The following is a 17948-nucleotide window of genomic DNA, read 5'->3' as shown; positions in this document are numbered from 1 at the left end:
AAAAATTAACTCAAAATCAGTCACAGGCTTAATTATTATGCCTCAAAAAAACTATAATACTTTTGGGAGAAAGCCCTTGTGATCTTGAATTATGTAAAAACAGTTTAGATATAACATTAGATCATCTAAAGAACAAATTGATACATTAATCCATCAAAATATTTGCTCTTAAATAGGTGTTTTATAAAGAATAAAGATATATGCTCCAAGATGGGAGAAAAAGACTAGACAGCTGGGCATATTTTATCTAAAGCACTTAGAAATCAAAACTTCAGACTTCAGAGCACTTTAGACTTTGGATTTTTGGGTTAGTGGTGCTTAAACTATGCCATACGTATCTATAAAAGCCAAAATCCAAGCTGGGTGCACTCCTGTAATCCCAGCACTTGGGAGGCTGAGGTAGGAGGATCACTGGTAGTTTGAAGCCAGCCTGGAGTTCAAGGCTAGTCTGAGCTATATAATAAGACCCTCCCTCAAGGAAACAAACAAACAAACAAACAAAGTATTTCAAAAAAGACAATACCCATGAACAATCCAAATATCTGCCAACAAATAAATGGATAGTCAAACCATGGCATTTATAGGCTATTATTTAGCAATAAAATAGGAATGAATTATTATTAACATATGCTACAACATGGCTGAATTTCAAAATAACTGTGCTGAGTGAAAGAAGCCAGATCCCCCCCAAAGGTATGTGCATTCCTGTTTCAATTACTTCAAATTTTAAAAAGTGCAACCTAATCTTTAGAGATGGTAGGCGTTGGTTAACTGCCTGGTTGAGAGTATAGGGACTGATTACCAAGGAGCAGGCAGGAGGAAACTCATGAGGGAGATAAATCTTCCTTTATCTTGTTTTTGGTGATGGTTTCACAGATGTATCATAATTTATAAGATTGTGCCGTTTAAATTATATGTGTTTTCCATATGTCAATTATGCCTCAAAAAAGCTATTTTGTTTTTTTCTTTAAAAGGGGAAAAATGGAATGTTAACTGTTAGTCCAGATAGGGTTATAGAGCTCTCAGGACAAATGAAATTGGTTCATGCTCGGTGGAATTCCATGAGAGGAAGTAATGCCTTTTGTGGGGTGGGGGTTGTTTTGTTTTAAATTTTGTTGTGGGTTAGTACAAGCAGAATTCACAGTTCTTTGGTATGTTAACATAATACAGCTTCAGTGATGTTAAATAGCATATGTGGTGTGTGTAGGAGTGGAAAAGACTAGAGCGATCTCATGAAGTGTCCTTTTGAACCACCTTTGCTTTAATTCTCCCTTCAATTACCTGCAAAAGTAATCACCATCAGCATCCCTCCATGGTGTAGAAGACATGCAGGGGAAACTTTTTCAAGCAAAAATGATAAAAAAACAAAGCACTAAATGCCCTGAACTCTCAAATAATTAAGTAAAAGCTTTTACCCAGATGTTGGGTGACATTATTATTCCTGTGATTTTATCAGAATCATCTTTGTTCACACACAAATTAATGCCTTAGAACACCACCTGAAAAAACTACCATTGTTCTCCCAAGATATGAAACCTGTGGACTGATCTACCAATCTCATTTCAGTATGTGATGTCAACTACATTTTAAAAACATACTCCATTGCTCCCAAGTGCTTCTTTTGAAGGACTGGTTTCAGCATTTAAACTAGTTTATCCTAGACATAAAAAACTTCCTGTTTATTCTTGAAGATAATTGATTCTTGATTTGTTAAGATACTAAACACTATACTCTATACCCTGAAACACAAACCCCTGGTGAACTCACTCATCTGCCCCAAGGGCTAGAAATGGTACTGTTTATCACAATGAAGAAGAGGCCAAGGGAGCAAAGAAAAGCAGCAAAACTCCCTCTCATGGTCTTGTTACCAGCCCAGTAGGAAGATCCCAGTTCCCCCAAAGAAATGGATCACATGGTCACAGGAGTTACCTATAACATCACATAGCTGCTAACTTCCCAACACGAATACCCTCCCCCTCAGTTCCTTGACAAATACAATAAATCCAAATCAAAGCCAACCTCTCTAAGCAAAAAAACATCTCAGCACCACCAAAAACATTCAGATTGCCACAAGAAATTTGGTTTAGAAAGACTTAGGACTCAGTACTGATAACACCACAAGGTCAATCCATGCATATCCATGACATCCTAAAAGTTAAAAACCATTTTTTCTGCATGATAAAGAACACAGAGGTGATGATAACCTCCTATGTCCTAATAAAGAAATGACATTTTCATGTGAGCATCCTCAAAATAGTCAAAGACTTGTGGCAAAATTATTTTATATTCAACAATACAGGATGATTAAGATTCTTCCCTTCCATATGTTCCATGTGTTTGAATTTATTAAAATTTTCGTTCTTAAAAATTTAAAACACTTCTGTGCCAAGTCAAATTCGTGTCACCATTTACATCTACATGTAAGTCAAATATATAGAAATAGGAAGAGTCTTCTCCTGTAATTTTGTGGACTGAACAATAATTACAGAATCTCTTTAAGAGGAGGAGCCCAAAGCCACCTGGATGACGTGTTTGATGAGACACAGCTCCGAGGTCCCCAGGAAGGGAAGTGCAAGGTTACTGCCATGCTGTAGGTCCTGGCTTATGCTCCCACATGCAGCACAGGAAAAGTCTTGGCCCCTTGGTCATCATCTCAGAGAGTGACTATAAAACATGTTAAAAATCATCATCATGTGTATTCAGGTGAAACAACTTGCCTAAAACTCAGGGGTCCTCATCACAGAAAAGCAGAGAAAGAAATGTGAAAGACCACGAGCCTTCCCTCGAGCTCCTTAGGTCTGACAGTCTGCTGCCCCAGAAAGAAAAAGAATGGAGCCAAAGTCTTAGAAGTTGGTATGGCAGGGGCGTCAGTAGAGACAGTAAGGAGAAACACCAAGTCAGAAGGGAACTCAGCCTTTCCATGAGTCCTGCGAAGGCCCCAGAGGGCCCAACTTGTGACCATGCTACGGGGCAGAGACAGAACAATACAGAATTCAGCGGGCTCACATGCCTACTGGATAATGGATATATCTGGGGGTGCTAATTTCTGCAGCTGGGCCACTGCTCCCCTCCAGTGTCCTCATCACTAGTCTCTTTATTGTAACGAGGTACACTTTGCTCCAGGCAGTGCTGCGTACACGTGGCTGCAGTAAGGGGGAGCTTGAAAGAAGAGTTTGCTGTGCTTTCTAAATATTCAAATAAACCTCAAAAAGCACAGTGAAGTCAAGCTTGCTTGGTGAAGCCTACCCTTTCTTTGGCTCCTACTGTGGATGCTGATGCTAAAGTTGTTTCCATAGAACACAACATATCCACAGTCTCATTTCTGACTTGAGTATATGGCTTTCAGAAGCAAAGGCTATGTTCCAGTCCTGCTGGTTAGAAGCCGAGATTCTGGTCACACACAGTTCACAATCAATGTACAATCTGAGCACACATAGGTCCCAAATCCTCTGAGGTGTTATTTTCTTATTTACCAAATAAAGCTATTTTGAGTTAGATTTCTCTTGAGGTTTCTTCCGACTCTGAAATCCTATGATTAAAAATTTTTATATGGACAGCTATAATAACTCACACCATTCTCCTCAATACTTACCATCCCAAAACAGTTTCAGGAAGTGACCTGTGTACAATGCTGACAAGTGACGAAGGAAGTAGCCACTGGCCACATGGTTGGGTCCTCACAAGCCAATGATGTACAGCCACGATATGTGAGGGTCACATATCCTGTCATCAGGACCACTGCATGCTGCAGTCAAAGAGGTCCCCAAGGAATGGGGTCTCCTGACTCTATCAACACCATTTTGTGGAAACAACAGCCTCTCAGCAAGTGCTACTCAAATGATCTAGCTTAATGAGACCTCCCCAGTCTTCTTTGCGGTCTTTTGCCAAAAACAATAAGACAAAAATAAATGATTTGGAGGTAGAGGGAGGAAAGCATAATTCCCAATATGTTTAGTTGTTTAACCAAGGAATGGGGTCTCCTGACTCTATCAACACCATTTTGTGGAAACAACAGCCTCTCAGCAAGTGCTACTCAAATGATCTAGCTTAATGAGACCTCCCCAGTCTTCTTTGCGGTCTTTTGCCAAAAACAATAAGACAAAAATAAATGATTTGGAGGTAGAGGGAGGAAAGCATAATTCCCAATATGTTTAGTTATTTAACCACACACACACATACACACACACACACACACACACACACACACTCTCTGCCTGCCAGGCATGGTGACAAACACTTTACAAATATCTACTGATTCTCTAAAATATCCCAAAATATACTGGTATCGCCATTTTATATATGAAGAATCTGAGACAAAGAGAGGTTAAGTGACTTTCTGAAGGTCACAAAGCTGTTTAAATGGGATGGAGGTGGGGTGCAAATCAGACAGTGTGGCTTCTAAGCCAATGCTTTAACATGCTACTCAGTGATTTTCTACAGGTTAGCAGACCAGGGAAGGAGGCCCTCGGTGAGAAAGCACAGTATCACCACCTGCCCCAGAGGGCTATTCTGCACAGACCTGGCTGGACAGGACCATTCACTGAGAAGCCCTGCCCCAAATCCTGCGGGATTCCAATTTGCTAAAAACATTATCCTAGTAAATACAAAATGGGGCCATGGCTTTGGGGACCCGAAAACCCACTCTACCTTCCAACATCCATCCTCCAACAGCAGTTCTCAGGTAGAAAGAGCATCTTAAATTCACCTTGAGCCTAGGCTGAAAGTATACAATCCATGCATCCCCTTACCCTCACAGATTCTGATCGATCTGTGTCCTCTAAGGGGTTTACTAAGGTACACACACTTGGATAAATTTCAACCTCCCTCAGGTGACCTAACCTTCTAACCCTCTCTCCTGTGGCAAAACCAAGGTCTTTCTCTTAATTTTCAAAGGTAAGAATATGACCCTTACACTGTTTCTATCTCCCAGTCTCCTTGCTCCCCAGTCCATAGAAGACAAATGCGTGCATGATAAGGAACGCTGAAAATACATGCCAAATACCAAACTGGCTGTTCAATGAATATATAAATGCAATTGACATTCTTCCCCAGTCTGAAATCCTCTCTTTCCTCTCAGGGCACATCACACTGCTCTCTTTTTATATAAACATGCCACTTTAAATGCTAATTCAGATGCAACAGTCAATTTTCTCTTCATTTTGTTTTGGGGTTTCTAACATTCAAAATGATGCTGGACTTCTATTCGGCTTTGGCAATAGATATTTTGAGGTCTTGCCTCAATATTTGGGGGGTAGAAGGGTAGAGAATGCTAAGGAGAAATAAATTTATTTTCAAAACTTTTCCAAATACAGCTTACATGTCCTTTATTTTTCTTGAATTAAATTCTTTCTCTCTTTTCCAGGAAATGTTTCCTTCACCTTGCTGAAAATCTTATAAATCTATTTCAAATCAGTTGTAAAACCAAGGTGATTCCCTTTTCTTGCATTCCAGAAATAACTTCATTTTACTGAAGCCATTTTTCCCAAACAGCCAGATAAGGCATTATGTTTCTGCAACATATCAGGCCTGACTTTGTTTTCTTTTTGAAAAGTACATAGATGTAAATGTGCCATTTACATCAACCAAGCCAATTATGTCAACCTAGCAAGTCCTTCAATACAGGTCACTTCCTATCATGACTCAAAGTGAGAAAACCAGCCTTAGAACTAATCCAATGCACACAATTCAATGTATCTACTGTAGGATGAAGTCAATCTCATATCTAGAAGATTGAGCTCCATCCAAAAATCTCCAGTGGCTATCAGGTTCCTAACCACACTATGACCAATCTCTCAGTGTCTCTTTCTATCTGCATCTGTGTCTGTGTCTCTGTCTGTCTCTCTCTCATCCATCCATCCCATCCTTGGATACTCCTTCTTATTCCTACCCAAGAAAAGCAAAATTAGAAAGAGAAAAAATAAGTTTACTATCCTTTTTATACATTTATTAATGTATTTGTGTAGTAACATGGATCTCAGTACCTACTCCACTCTGGTAAGCCTTGTCTCTGGGCCAGTGCACCAGAAGCATCCCATTATAAGCCATCCCCCTCTGTGCACAAAAATATGTATCCTTCAGCGAGGAACCAAATAGAAAACATCTTCAAGATCCAAATGCATGAGTGTCTGTATGAAGTTGTCTGGTGCAATGATAGGATGATTAGGGTCGTCATATGACAATAGATGCCTACAGCACTTATTCCTCGACCACCCTACTGCTCCAACCACTTTCACAACAATGAAAGGAAAAGTGTGAGTGGAGAAACACAACAGATTGAAACACTGTTATAAGATGCTGGTATTATTGCTAGATCAAGAAATTAAAATAAACCAAGACTCTTATATTGCTTCTTGGGTTAACTTCAATCCGCCCTGCAGTTCCTCAGCATGCAGAGGCAGACTTTCCCAGAGCTGCTGGGAACAGAAGGAGCTGCTTCTGCTCACAGATCCTGCTGCTGGATGGTCATTAAAGGCCTCTTTACAGCACATGTGGCTGAAGAACATAAAGCTAAGAAACTGCCCAAGTGTCAGTCATTGCCTCCACTAAAAGAAAGGGATAAGGGCCGGGGATGGCACCTGCCTCCCAAGCACAAGGACCTGAGTTCGATTCCCAGTACCAAAAAGAGCACGCACGCACACGCACGCACACACACACACAAAACCAAAGTGATAATTGCTGGTAATTTTATAGATCCCAGATCTACCGGGCTGTAATGCTCATTATTAAACAAGGTAAAGGAAAGGCCATTTTAAGTAGCAAGGAGAATCTATTGCTAAGAATAGATAGTACTACTTCCTTCTCCATGTGGCAAAATTCAAAAGACCATTAAAAAGTAGGATGGGAGGAAGTGAGGGAACTACCTCAGGCAATTTCCTGCTTTTCTCTCCAGGGTACTAAAACCAGCAAGACAGTCTGGGGAATTCCAAGAAGCAAGCTGCCTCTGTCCTGGAGAGTTGTTTATTTGGGCAATTAACAAAACACAAAGGGGTCCTTTAAAAATAAGTGGTAGCTGCCAGGGACACCTTGGTTTTATTCCTAACCATCCATCAGCTCACATCTTGGGCTTTTTCACTTTTTCCACTTTCTCTGCCTAAAGGCAAACTCCTCCCAGAGAGTTTTCCACTTAAAAATGTCATTTCAGGATGTAAGTTCTAAATATAAGCAAAGCCTCAGTAAGAGGCCCACAAAAACTAACACTTTTATACATACAACTGTTCAGATTAGTTATTAACAAAATCAAAATCAAAATCAAAACATGTCAAGAGTCTATGTGTCTCACATTGAACTGAAACTATGAGGATCAGGTTTGCAGCCCCCAACCACAGGATGGCTGTGTGTTCCTATAGAGTGACCTCAGCAATCAGTAAAGAAGCAAGGTGCACCCATTTTGCTGGAGGCTCCCTCGCTGGCAGAGGTGACAGTCTGTTTCTCCCTGCAAACAGCCATACTGGGTAAGTTACCTTTTGGGTTGGTTATAATATCTTGCTAAACACAAGGACTACTCAGGCAGGCAGAGTGGCAGCCTTAAAAGGGCTAAAAATCCAAATCAAATCTAGTTCTGAAGCTAAATATTATAGTGTGCTATTATGTACGCAGTTATCTCATCTATCTTCTTCTCTACCCTCAGGTAGTATATAATGAGGCATTTTAAGAGTACCAAAACTTATCATCACAATTTCTTTTCTGTGATGTTTTGGCGTTAACCAATAGGAGCCCGCCACCGCAGATCTTCCAATTATTGAGAAACTGCACTCATTTGGACCACTCTTTATCAGTCACACACACACACACACACATGCACACACACACACACGCAAGCAAGCAAACTTCTCTCAAAACAAAACACAGGTATAGTATATTGTCTTATACCATGTACATTCATATAATTTATATTTTTATTACATTTTCCCTGTAGATATGGTTAAAAGAGTTTGCATTCTATTTTCATATAACCACTGAGTTTCCCAAGTAGAACAGTTCAAGAATGTCAAAGTATGGACACTGTGGTAAGTATCACCACATTAAACTCCTTGCAGAGCCACCCCCAATCCCATTTCTAACATTTTCTCCACTACTAAGTAACCTTTATCACAAACTTGCTTCCCATTCATACTTTTACACTTTTATTATAAAATGTTTGTTTTCAGAAACAACACAATATGTGCTTTTACATATATTTTAATTTTATAATGTAAATGGTATCTTGCTTTGGGAATTTGAGGCTCATATTTTTTATAATTATCAAAAATTGATAGTTGAGACACACACTATGTCAGTCATTTTATCTACTGCATAAGTACTCCTTTATTTTGCTGTATGATGATTTGGACAGGCAGCTGTGGGGGGGATGGAAAAGCATACAGTAGATAACTTTAGTTCCAAGAATTAGAAGGGAGGCTGGGAATGTAGTTCAGTGGCACAGTGCCTGCCTGGCAAGAGGAAGGCCCTGAGCTCAATCCCTGGTACAAATTAAAAAAAAAAAAATGAGAAGGAATATGCTGGAAGAATTTGGGATAAAAAATTTAGGTAAATGGCTACTCTTTCAATGGAAGAAAACAGAAACTGAAATCCAGGCATAGAGAGTAGATCAGATCTGGGACCTTAAAGAAGATAAATGGGTGGAAAGCCTAGGGAAAATTCATGTGAAGGTCCTTGGTTATCCAGTAATGTCTTGCCTAGAAAGCAAGCGCCTTAACTTGTCCTGTATACTGCCCCTTATACTATACTAAAGGTCACAGTCACTGCCTTTTCAGCCTTTTAACATGAATAGGAAACAAGGGAGTCTTCATGTAATTTATTTCAAAATAATTGCAAATTGCATGGGGGGGATTATATTTTTCAAGACAGATACAGTTTACTTTGTAATGCTTTTACTTAAAGAATATTTTCTGTGTTCTTTTATTTGTAAAAGCTTTCATTTAAATACAGTACATGATTATGGACATCAAAATTACCTTTAAGCTTATTCAAAACAACATTTAAAAATTTTAAAAACCGACAAACCCTAAGTGTCCAAATAATGAAGACTATTTTAAAATATCAAACTTTAAGACACACAAATTAGAAACAGCAGCTAAACCAAAATAAGGTACCATCTTCCAAAACCATATCCTCTCTAAAGGTCCACACACTCTTGTCCAAAGTCCAGTCATGTCATTCTAACCAAAGACCACGAAGGCTACAACACTGACTATGTGCCCACTGTTAACCTGGGAGAAAGGTTCAGCAAAACAGCGGGACCCAGTCGCCAGTATTTCTGGGACAAGGCATAAAACAATTTGAAAGCACCGAAACAGGTGGCATCTATGCTGTAAAGAAGCTGAGAAAATGTTACCAGGTTTAATAATTAGTTACCATGATGGTGGCTAACACCAATATCTGAAAAACATGCATACATGCTTATTCGTATCAGGTTTGTATTAAACTTGCTCTAGCATTTATTTTGAAAAGTATTTCTTTCTCAACAGCATAAACAGACCTCTCAGGGGGAAAGTAGTAACTGGCCCTCTGTGGGGTGTTCACTGAAAATGCTGAGTGGCACTGGTTCCAGAACAGCTATATCAGGCATCATTAATTCTTTGAGGGATACTTGTACATAACAGAAAATACAAAATAGCATTTTTATAGGGGGGGGTTGTTTTACATGGAAATAGTAATTTCAAAAAAATGCACGGAGAAAGATAGCTTTATGTTGACATATACAGTAGGTTTTGGTCTATAAACTGAACAACCAATCAATTTCTATTAGGCAGGAGATTTTAAATGACTCACAAAATTTTTTGTGTTACTATGTAGTCAAAGCACAAGCTCCAAACAACTTATTACATTATTCTTTTTCATTAAAGATTACAATCTTTCATTTAGAGGATTTAAAATATTTGTTCTTTATCATAGATTTTTCTCATCAATTGAGAATTATCAGCTAACATTACTAGAACTGAGACTTAACTACAAAAGGAGAAATGGCTCTTAAGTAGACATAAGGAATTTAATGTATAAGTAAGCATGATCTTTATAATAATTACTGAAAATATTCCAATAAACCTACACTAAACCAAAGTCTGACTGAAGTGCTAAAGTTTTCAAATAAAACACAGAAGAAAAATATAAGTTGTTTAAACTTTCAGTGTAAATAAAAATAGAATTTTATTTTCCTAAAAGGTACTTTGTGTAATCTTATTTCTATTTTCTCATTTCTGATTTCTTATTATCAGGGGAAATATCCAAAGTTTAACCTCTTCCAAGGTGAGGGAAGGGAGTTTTAACTGTGATGCAGAAAAACAAAGTGTTTAATTCTAAAGGCATTTCTCATTGCAAACTATTAGGCCATTCACCTCTAGAACACAGAAGTGGACGTGGGAGGTACTAACAATTTATCTAGGCATATTTTCCAAGAATAATAATCCAGGGTCCTCCAGGCAGCCTAAACTTATTTTTTTAAAGAAAAAAAATAGTAATAAAATAGTCATGGTTCATGAAGTTTAGATATGAAGGCCAAATTTTTCTAAAATTAGGATCTTTCAAAAGTCATATTTTTTCTAAATGTCCAAAATGAGACTCGAAAAATCTTATCTTAAATACAGTAATTTTTTTAAAAAAAGGAATGGCCTTATTGACAATTGTCTTTAATATAAGCTAAACAGTAAATCCAAATACTTCTAGACTAGCCCTGACATAGTACTATTTGATAACAAATATACTCTAAATGTAGTGGAATATTGAGGACATTTAATTTCATTCTGCAAATTTTTAATGAAAAAAACCCCTATAATTTTTCCAAATATTATTGGCTTTAAAAATAAAAGGCTTACACAAACTATAAAAAAATCAAGTCAAGGTTCATAAATCTGTTAATACAAAAGCGTTACATGAATCAGTTCAATAAGCTCTAGATCTAATAGTACGAAGGTTAGCTGGCTCAAAGTCTTTGCCAATTCAAATGCAAAAGTACATAAATGACTCTGTATAAAATCCATATTATGAAAAACAATTCATGGATTTCCAGAACATATGAGCACTAATTCCTGATTCAGATCAATTTATACTATCTGCAGACCAAATAATGTTTTTGCATGGTTATATAATGGAATTTAAAAATTAAGGTCTTCCTATGAATAAATATGCATGTTGATTTACAATGTCTATAAGGAATTAACCTTAGAAATTATAGCAAAATCGTTACTATATGACTTTTATAAATCAGTGTTTTTTTTGTTTTCTTAATTCAATTAACATTAATCTTCCATTTGCCATTGAAGCCTAATAAGTCAGAGTATAATCACATTACCAACTGCAGAAACAGGAGAAAAGGAATAAAATAATAGTACTTACAGACTTCCTCTTCGCGGGAGGCTCAGTTCCTTCTGCAAGAGAGAAAAAAAAACACATATGGGAAATGCTGCATTAACCTTAGACTACAGGATACCAAGTGAGTAACATAAAGTATATCATCCTTCATTATGCTTGATCTGGTGTTTGCTACACTAAGAAGATTTTCATGCCATAATTTTATACTGGATTCTCCCTTACACTGTTCTCTTTGCACACTGTGTTTAAAGTACAAACACAGTTTATCTGGATTCTAGAGCACCAAAAAATAGCAATCCTCCCAAAGCAACTACAGTAACATACTGAGTTCCACAGCCCTATAATTGAGCATAAGGAAAATCTGAAGAACCAAAGGACTTTCTAAACAGGAAATAGATATAAGCAGTAGGAGAAATTTTGCAAGATTATAATTAAGTGAAATGGAAAAAGGCAATTAAATCAGGCTTCTTACCCTCAAACAGAGGAAATTTCATGCAAAGCGTTATCCATACCAAATATTATGCTTCATTATTTTTAAAGAGGTGATGCAGAAGGTTTCCTTCTGGTATTATTTCTTAAAACAAATGTGATTTACTTCTTAGAATATTTAAATGCAGGTTAGAGAACCACAACAATTACCAGTGTATTTCAGTTTTAAAAGGATGCACTCACACTTATCTCAAATTAAGATCATTATCTGATCACAGAGAAGCTATGGAGGAGAGGAGCAGAGAGTAAGAAATAAACCAAGCAAATGAGCCAACCAAACAAAAGCAGATTCAAAAATACCTCCACTCACTGATGAAATAAGTGTTCAGAAGCCTGGATACCCAAGAATGACTACTCGATGACAATAATTAAAAAATAGGAAGCACTGAATCATCTGGTCACTCAAATCTCGAAATGAAGTACAGTATAAATTCAGAAGAATCAACTCAATTTGGCTCTTCATTTCTAGCATTCTCATTTATTTTTTGTTTTCCAGGAGCTCATACATTCTCTTTTGAAAGGTGTTTCCCCTTCATCTTCTAAGTCACCTTTCCTGTCCTCTATTGGTATTGGTTCCTGAAATGTCTGTGGTGAGAGCAGTTTCAGACATCACTTCCAAACAGTGTGAGTCACTCTACCACAGCCACACAAAATGGCCTCTAGAGGATCTGACCAGAGACCAAGAAAGCTCCGTGACGCGGGATTTAAACATAGGATGTACCACCACTAGCCGGCAGGCAAGTTTCCATACAGTTACAATGATTCAATCACTATTTCATAGCAAGAGGAACAAGCAACGATTCTAGGAATGAAGTGTCCTCTTTCCCCCAATAGCTAACATTTTTCTGTTTCAAGCCTTATAAGGTTGCATGGTGAAGGCTTTATTTCTTTGTTGTTGTCTGGTTTTGCTTTTTTCTTGAAGCCTTGATTATCCACAAGAAATTATAGTGTTTGCTGTATTTGGTTCCCCGGATCTGAAATATAAATATACCTTCATTTGCTGAAGGGCCTAATGCAAGACGAAGTGGTCTTTAACCAAAACTGCTTTCCTTAGGAGCTGAAATGCAGGTACAAAAATTAGTTTTGCATTTTTGCAAAAAAATGTTGCAGGTTTTAGGAAAAGAAGAGATAGAGGTAGAGGCTGGAAAATGAGGGAGGGGCATTAGGGGGGAGGGGAAGGGGAGTGAGAGGGAGAGCGAGAGAGAATGAATGAATGAATGAATGAGTGAATGAATGAGGGCACTCCCTAGACCAGATTGTTTCTTCAGCCCTAGAGCCTAAATAGGTAATACTGCTCTGTCCAATAAGCTGATATGATGACCGCATAAAAGACACCTGAAGTATTATCACTAATATTAAAAAAGCGATAAGCCAAGTGTTACTGCAACTATATATGCAAATAGATCAGTAGGAACATTTAAAGGGGAAAGGGCCAAATAAATGACCCTAATACTGTAGTTCAATCAATCATACCCCTCCCCATGACCTGACCATAAAATGACGGCTTTGCTCTGAGGGGAAAAAAAAAAAAAAACCCCGCTGAAATAGCGAGATAAGGGATAAAAACCAACTGCGCTTTTAATCACAAGTATTTCCAGTAGGTCTAGAATTATAAGTTCTAAACAAGGAGAAAGGTTACAGTGGGTAACCCAGCCCTGTTGCTCCACAGGGCAGCAGCTGAGATTTCAACTGACCTGAAGCCACTGTGCTAACCAAGCTGAAGGAGCTAATCCACCTGACGGCTCGAATGTCAGGCTTGGAGCTGGAAACTCAATTTGGTAGCAAATTGGAATCAGATGTGATGGTAATAAAGTGAGAGAAATGAATGGGCTGTGGCCAAGACCTTGTGAACAGTAGCTGCACAAGTCTGCAAATACCAGGAGGGCTAAGCATTGCAGACAGAGCAGGGAGCAGCTACTGCCCTAATGTATGGAGACCACAGGATGATAAATCTGCACCGGTCAGACACAAATGAACAGCAGCAGGCATTTTACCTCCAAAGCCCCTGCAATACACTGTATATGTCCCCATTTTTTTTCTTAATGTCAGGATAAGGTCAATAACGCATACTAGATATTTAGATAGTACGTGTGCTACTGGTCCCTATCATAAACCAAAGTTTGCTCGTGGTGTGTATACAACATTGAAAATTTAGTGTCAGGTAAGAACTGGAGGTGGGAAAATGAGAAACAAAAAAGGAGTAGGAAATATCCATTTGAACTAAACAGTATGGTGTTTATTAATTATCGCCAGGTTGAAACAAATTCATAGTATATTAAAATAATTTTTTAAAAATTCATATTATGTTCATGATAGTGATTACTCAGTGATATTTAATATCTTTTGAGGTTGCCCTTAATCATAATTTGCTATTATATCCTTTGTCTCCTTTCTGAAAGTGTTAGCAGATACTTACACTACAAATAAAAGTGAAACAAAATCAATCTGTTTTACAAGTTGCCGTTTTCTTGAGATCCCTTGAGAAGACTAAGAAAAGTGGGGTGTGCACCTGTATCTCCACCACTTGGAAGACTGAGCAGGAGGATCACTCAAGCCCTGAAGCTAACACCCGTTCTAGGCAACAAAGTCAGGCGTTGTCTCAAAAAATACCAAAGGGTTACTCTAATGCAGGAAGGGAATTCGTGAAAAGTCCATGATAAAAAAAGGACCAATTGTGTTCATCACTTTCTCCATCCATTCTTGACCTCAACAGGAGAACATAACTTGTTTCATTCATCAGGACAAAAGAGAAAACTTCCATTTTTTTTTTTTTAATGACACTATCCTGGAATGCGGACATCAGAAATCCACAGGAATGCCAACTAGAAGAATCCAAACAGGTAATTAGACCTTTGTGCCTAGGTTCAGGAAAGAGGTAGAAGTTGGAAAGAGATTCGGGGATCTCCATCACATAAGACGATGTGAGAGCCAGGCTTCAGATGAGGAGACAATACATAGAATGAGGGAAGGAGACAGCTGTAGACACAGGGCTTGGGCACCGCACCCCTGGAGAAGTGGGAAATTGTGCTGCATAGGACTAGAGGATGGACTACACTAGCAGCACGTGGGGTTCTTGAAAACAGTGGAAAGTGAGGAAGACTGATGAGGAAGAAGACTATCTTAGGAGGAGATAACAGCGCTCTGAGGCAACAGGGTGGCTGAGCAGATGGTGCTAGAAATTGGGCAAGAACTAGGAAATTAAAGCCAGAGACTGAAGTCACATCAGGGAAGAGCTGTTAGGGCTCCTCTGCTCAGGCGAGCTCCCTCTTCAGGAAGCGCCTCTCACTGTCCCAACACTTTCCCACATAGCTCCTCCCTCGTGCCTGCCCAACTGCCCTGGGGAGCAGAAAGGAATTTGGCTCCCCTCACTAGCACAGTGGGTGGTAGGATCACATCCACCAAGCTTCACAGTTTGGGAGTCCCTCCACAAAAGGAAGGGAATTTCAAAGCTGGGCAACTTGCCTTTTCTCCTCACCCAACCCTAATTCCCTGAGCAAATAGAACGGCAATGTCTATCAGACATCTTTCCCCATCACTTTCTAGAAACCTGTAGATTTATAGCTCATACTCTGGGCTAGGGAAGTCGCTCGGGGTAAAGCACTTGCCTAGCATGCATGAGGCCCCGGGTTTCATCATTTGCAAGACAAATCAATCAAATAAAGTTTACATGCTCCCCCACTGTCATCTTTCCTTAGTCAATGGTGTCTTCTTCTTACTGAGGGTTACTACAAGTACCCTACATTGACAAACTATTAATTCAGGGAGAGAGTTCAAAGAACCAAGACATGTAAGGTAATATGTCAGGAACTGTTAGGGACCTATGGGGGGACAACAACAAACTGAAACACAATTAAAAGCCAGGGGGGGAAATACACACATAAAACAAAAAAGCTATCACCGGGTGCAAAATTCCAAAGCATAACCTGCATGTGTAAATGCTAACAAGGGAAAGAAACAACAGGAGATGAGACAATACAGCTCAGGCAGTGGTTGTGAACATTCTAATCTGGCTGAAGCAGTGATTCTGAAACCTGGAAACATGTTAATGTCACCCAGGGAGCTTTTAAAAGTACCAATGCCTGTGCACCATCCCTAGGGTTCTGGAGAGAGCTGTTTGCATACATTCTTTATTAGAGACTAGTAATTTGAGGTGCCCTTAAGGACTTTTAGTTTACATAAACCTTTATTTGGCTGTTTTTCTTTCAGGAATATCAATTTTCTAGGCTGCCATAATGGTAGTGAAGCTTGAGTTTTTAGTCATTGTCTTTGCAAGTAGGATGCGTTTTGGAGTGAGGAAAGGTCCTCCCATAGTCACTAGGGCAAAATTCTGACACAGAACTCTCCTGACCTGACAGTCCAGACGGAGCTCATTCAGGGCTAGATCCCTAAAGAAAGGATGGGATCCCTGTTTGCCTCCATTTCTGAGAGTCGTTTACGAAGGTAGAAGTAGCTTACAGAAAAGTTTACATCACAGAACAGGCTCATACACGAAAGCTTAGTCTTGAAGCATAGTAGAAGGCAAAACTGCCTTTCAAACAACCCTCAAAAATTCCACTAAGCTGCCCATAAAGTACAAAGAGAAAAGCTGAAAAAACAGTAGGTAGATCACTGTAGAAATGTTTGAACACTCAAACCATTCAATCTGTACCGTGAAAGTAAAGTCCTAGTGGTAAATCTGAGGAAAAGTGAAGAGTCCAAGAGGATACTCTCCTTTTTTCAGGCTCTCTTTCATTCTATTTCTGTCTGTAATCATAATGTACTTTAATATATGTATATGTGCTAATAAAAAATGAAATAAATGTTAAAAGCCTCACACAAAATGCTTGTTGGATTTTTATATAAATTTTATTTAACCACATACCCCTTTCCTTTGAAAAAGAGAGAAAAGCGAGGTAGCTACTCTCTTTCCTTCAAGTTGTTTTGAACTCAGATAAACTGCTATTATTTTCAAGACTTTGGCATTGGTTTCAAAAGCCCTTTCCATAGACAAAGTTTCTGAGTCACAACATGCACATCCATTTTGGTCTTGTAAGAGCTTATTATAAAGTGAGTCAACAAGCTTTATAACAAAATCATCTGGCTGATTGGGAAGGACACTCAAGTCTTTCCAGGAAAAGTCCAGATGAGATTAGCACAAAGCCAAAGGACGATGGAATCAAAATTTGTCCCTGTATCATGCACTCCCACTTTTCCCCTCTATACTCCTCTGTGAAAATATCAGCAAATGGTGTATCAGTCTATTTTCCATTGCTATAAACAAAACACTTCAGGCTAAGAAACTTCAAACAGGTTTATTTAGCTCACAGCTTTGGAGGCTGAAAGGCCAACTCAGCCAGCCTCATGTGTTCAGCCTCTGGGAAGGGCTTTGCGGCAGATGGCACCAAAATGGTGAGAGTATGTGTGAAGGGATCACATATTAAAGCCAGATGCCAGAGTGTTCAGGGTCTAGGCCAGCTCTTTTCATCATAACCGACTCCTGCAGGTATTGGAGTCCTGCAAGAACTGCATTTAGCCCTTCCGAGAGTGACATCGTCAATGACCAATCACCTCCCACTAGATCCCACCTCTCAAAGGTTGTACCACCTCTCAACACTGTACACCAAGGACCAAGTTTCCAACACAGGAAACTTTGGGGAACGTGCTAAACAACCACATGCAAGCTGCAAGTAATCGTATCCAAGCAGTGTAACTGGGACAGAGTGGTGAGATGAGGGACTGAAGGAAGGCATCTGAGCGAAGATATAGTAGGGAAAGCTGGTGATGATGATGATGATGATGATGATGATGATGAGAGGGCAGCTTTTCCCCCAAAGAGGAAGAAAGGTAGAGGTGAAAACAGTTATCTTCTAAAGAACAGCAAAGTAAAACTGAAGCAATTCATTTGGAGTTCTGGAATTTCAGAAACACAGAAGGCTAAAACCTTCCGCCAAGGGTGAAGGCAAGGTCGTATTTGGGGATTAAACCAAGCAAAATGGGTTTCCTTTATTCAATCACACACTTTTTAGTAAAGGTCGGCATGGCAGGTGCTATGTCAGGCACTGGGGATAAAGGACTTTACTCACTGTAAAATACAGCATGAAAAGGCCTGGAATAGAGGTCTTTTCAAAGTATGCAATAACAGAGACAGAGAGGCTCTTTTTTTTTTTTTTTTT

At 39.0% G+C, this 17948-nt stretch overlaps 1 protein-coding gene across 1 annotated transcript in view; it reads right to left on the bottom strand.

Moving 5' to 3' along the window:
• Positions 1 to 17948, bottom strand: part of Mast4 (microtubule associated serine/threonine kinase family member 4) — a 493834-nt gene that overhangs the window by 252314 nt on the left and 223572 nt on the right. The window contains exon 5 of the mRNA XM_033761224.1: positions 11332 to 11363. Within this exon, the coding sequence (XP_033617115.1) occupies positions 11332 to 11363 (32 nt within the window). The remainder of the gene's footprint in view (positions 1 to 11331; positions 11364 to 17948) is intronic.

This window comes from Fukomys damarensis, unplaced genomic scaffold (assembly GCF_012274545.1).
Source record: "Fukomys damarensis isolate Sample0158 unplaced genomic scaffold, DMR_v1.0_HiC HiC_scaffold_1, whole genome shotgun sequence".
Classification (NCBI taxonomy): domain Eukaryota; kingdom Metazoa; phylum Chordata; class Mammalia; order Rodentia; family Bathyergidae; genus Fukomys; species Fukomys damarensis.
The sequence above is the reverse complement of the archived record's forward strand: the minus strand, read 5'-3'. Positions and strand labels throughout refer to the sequence as shown.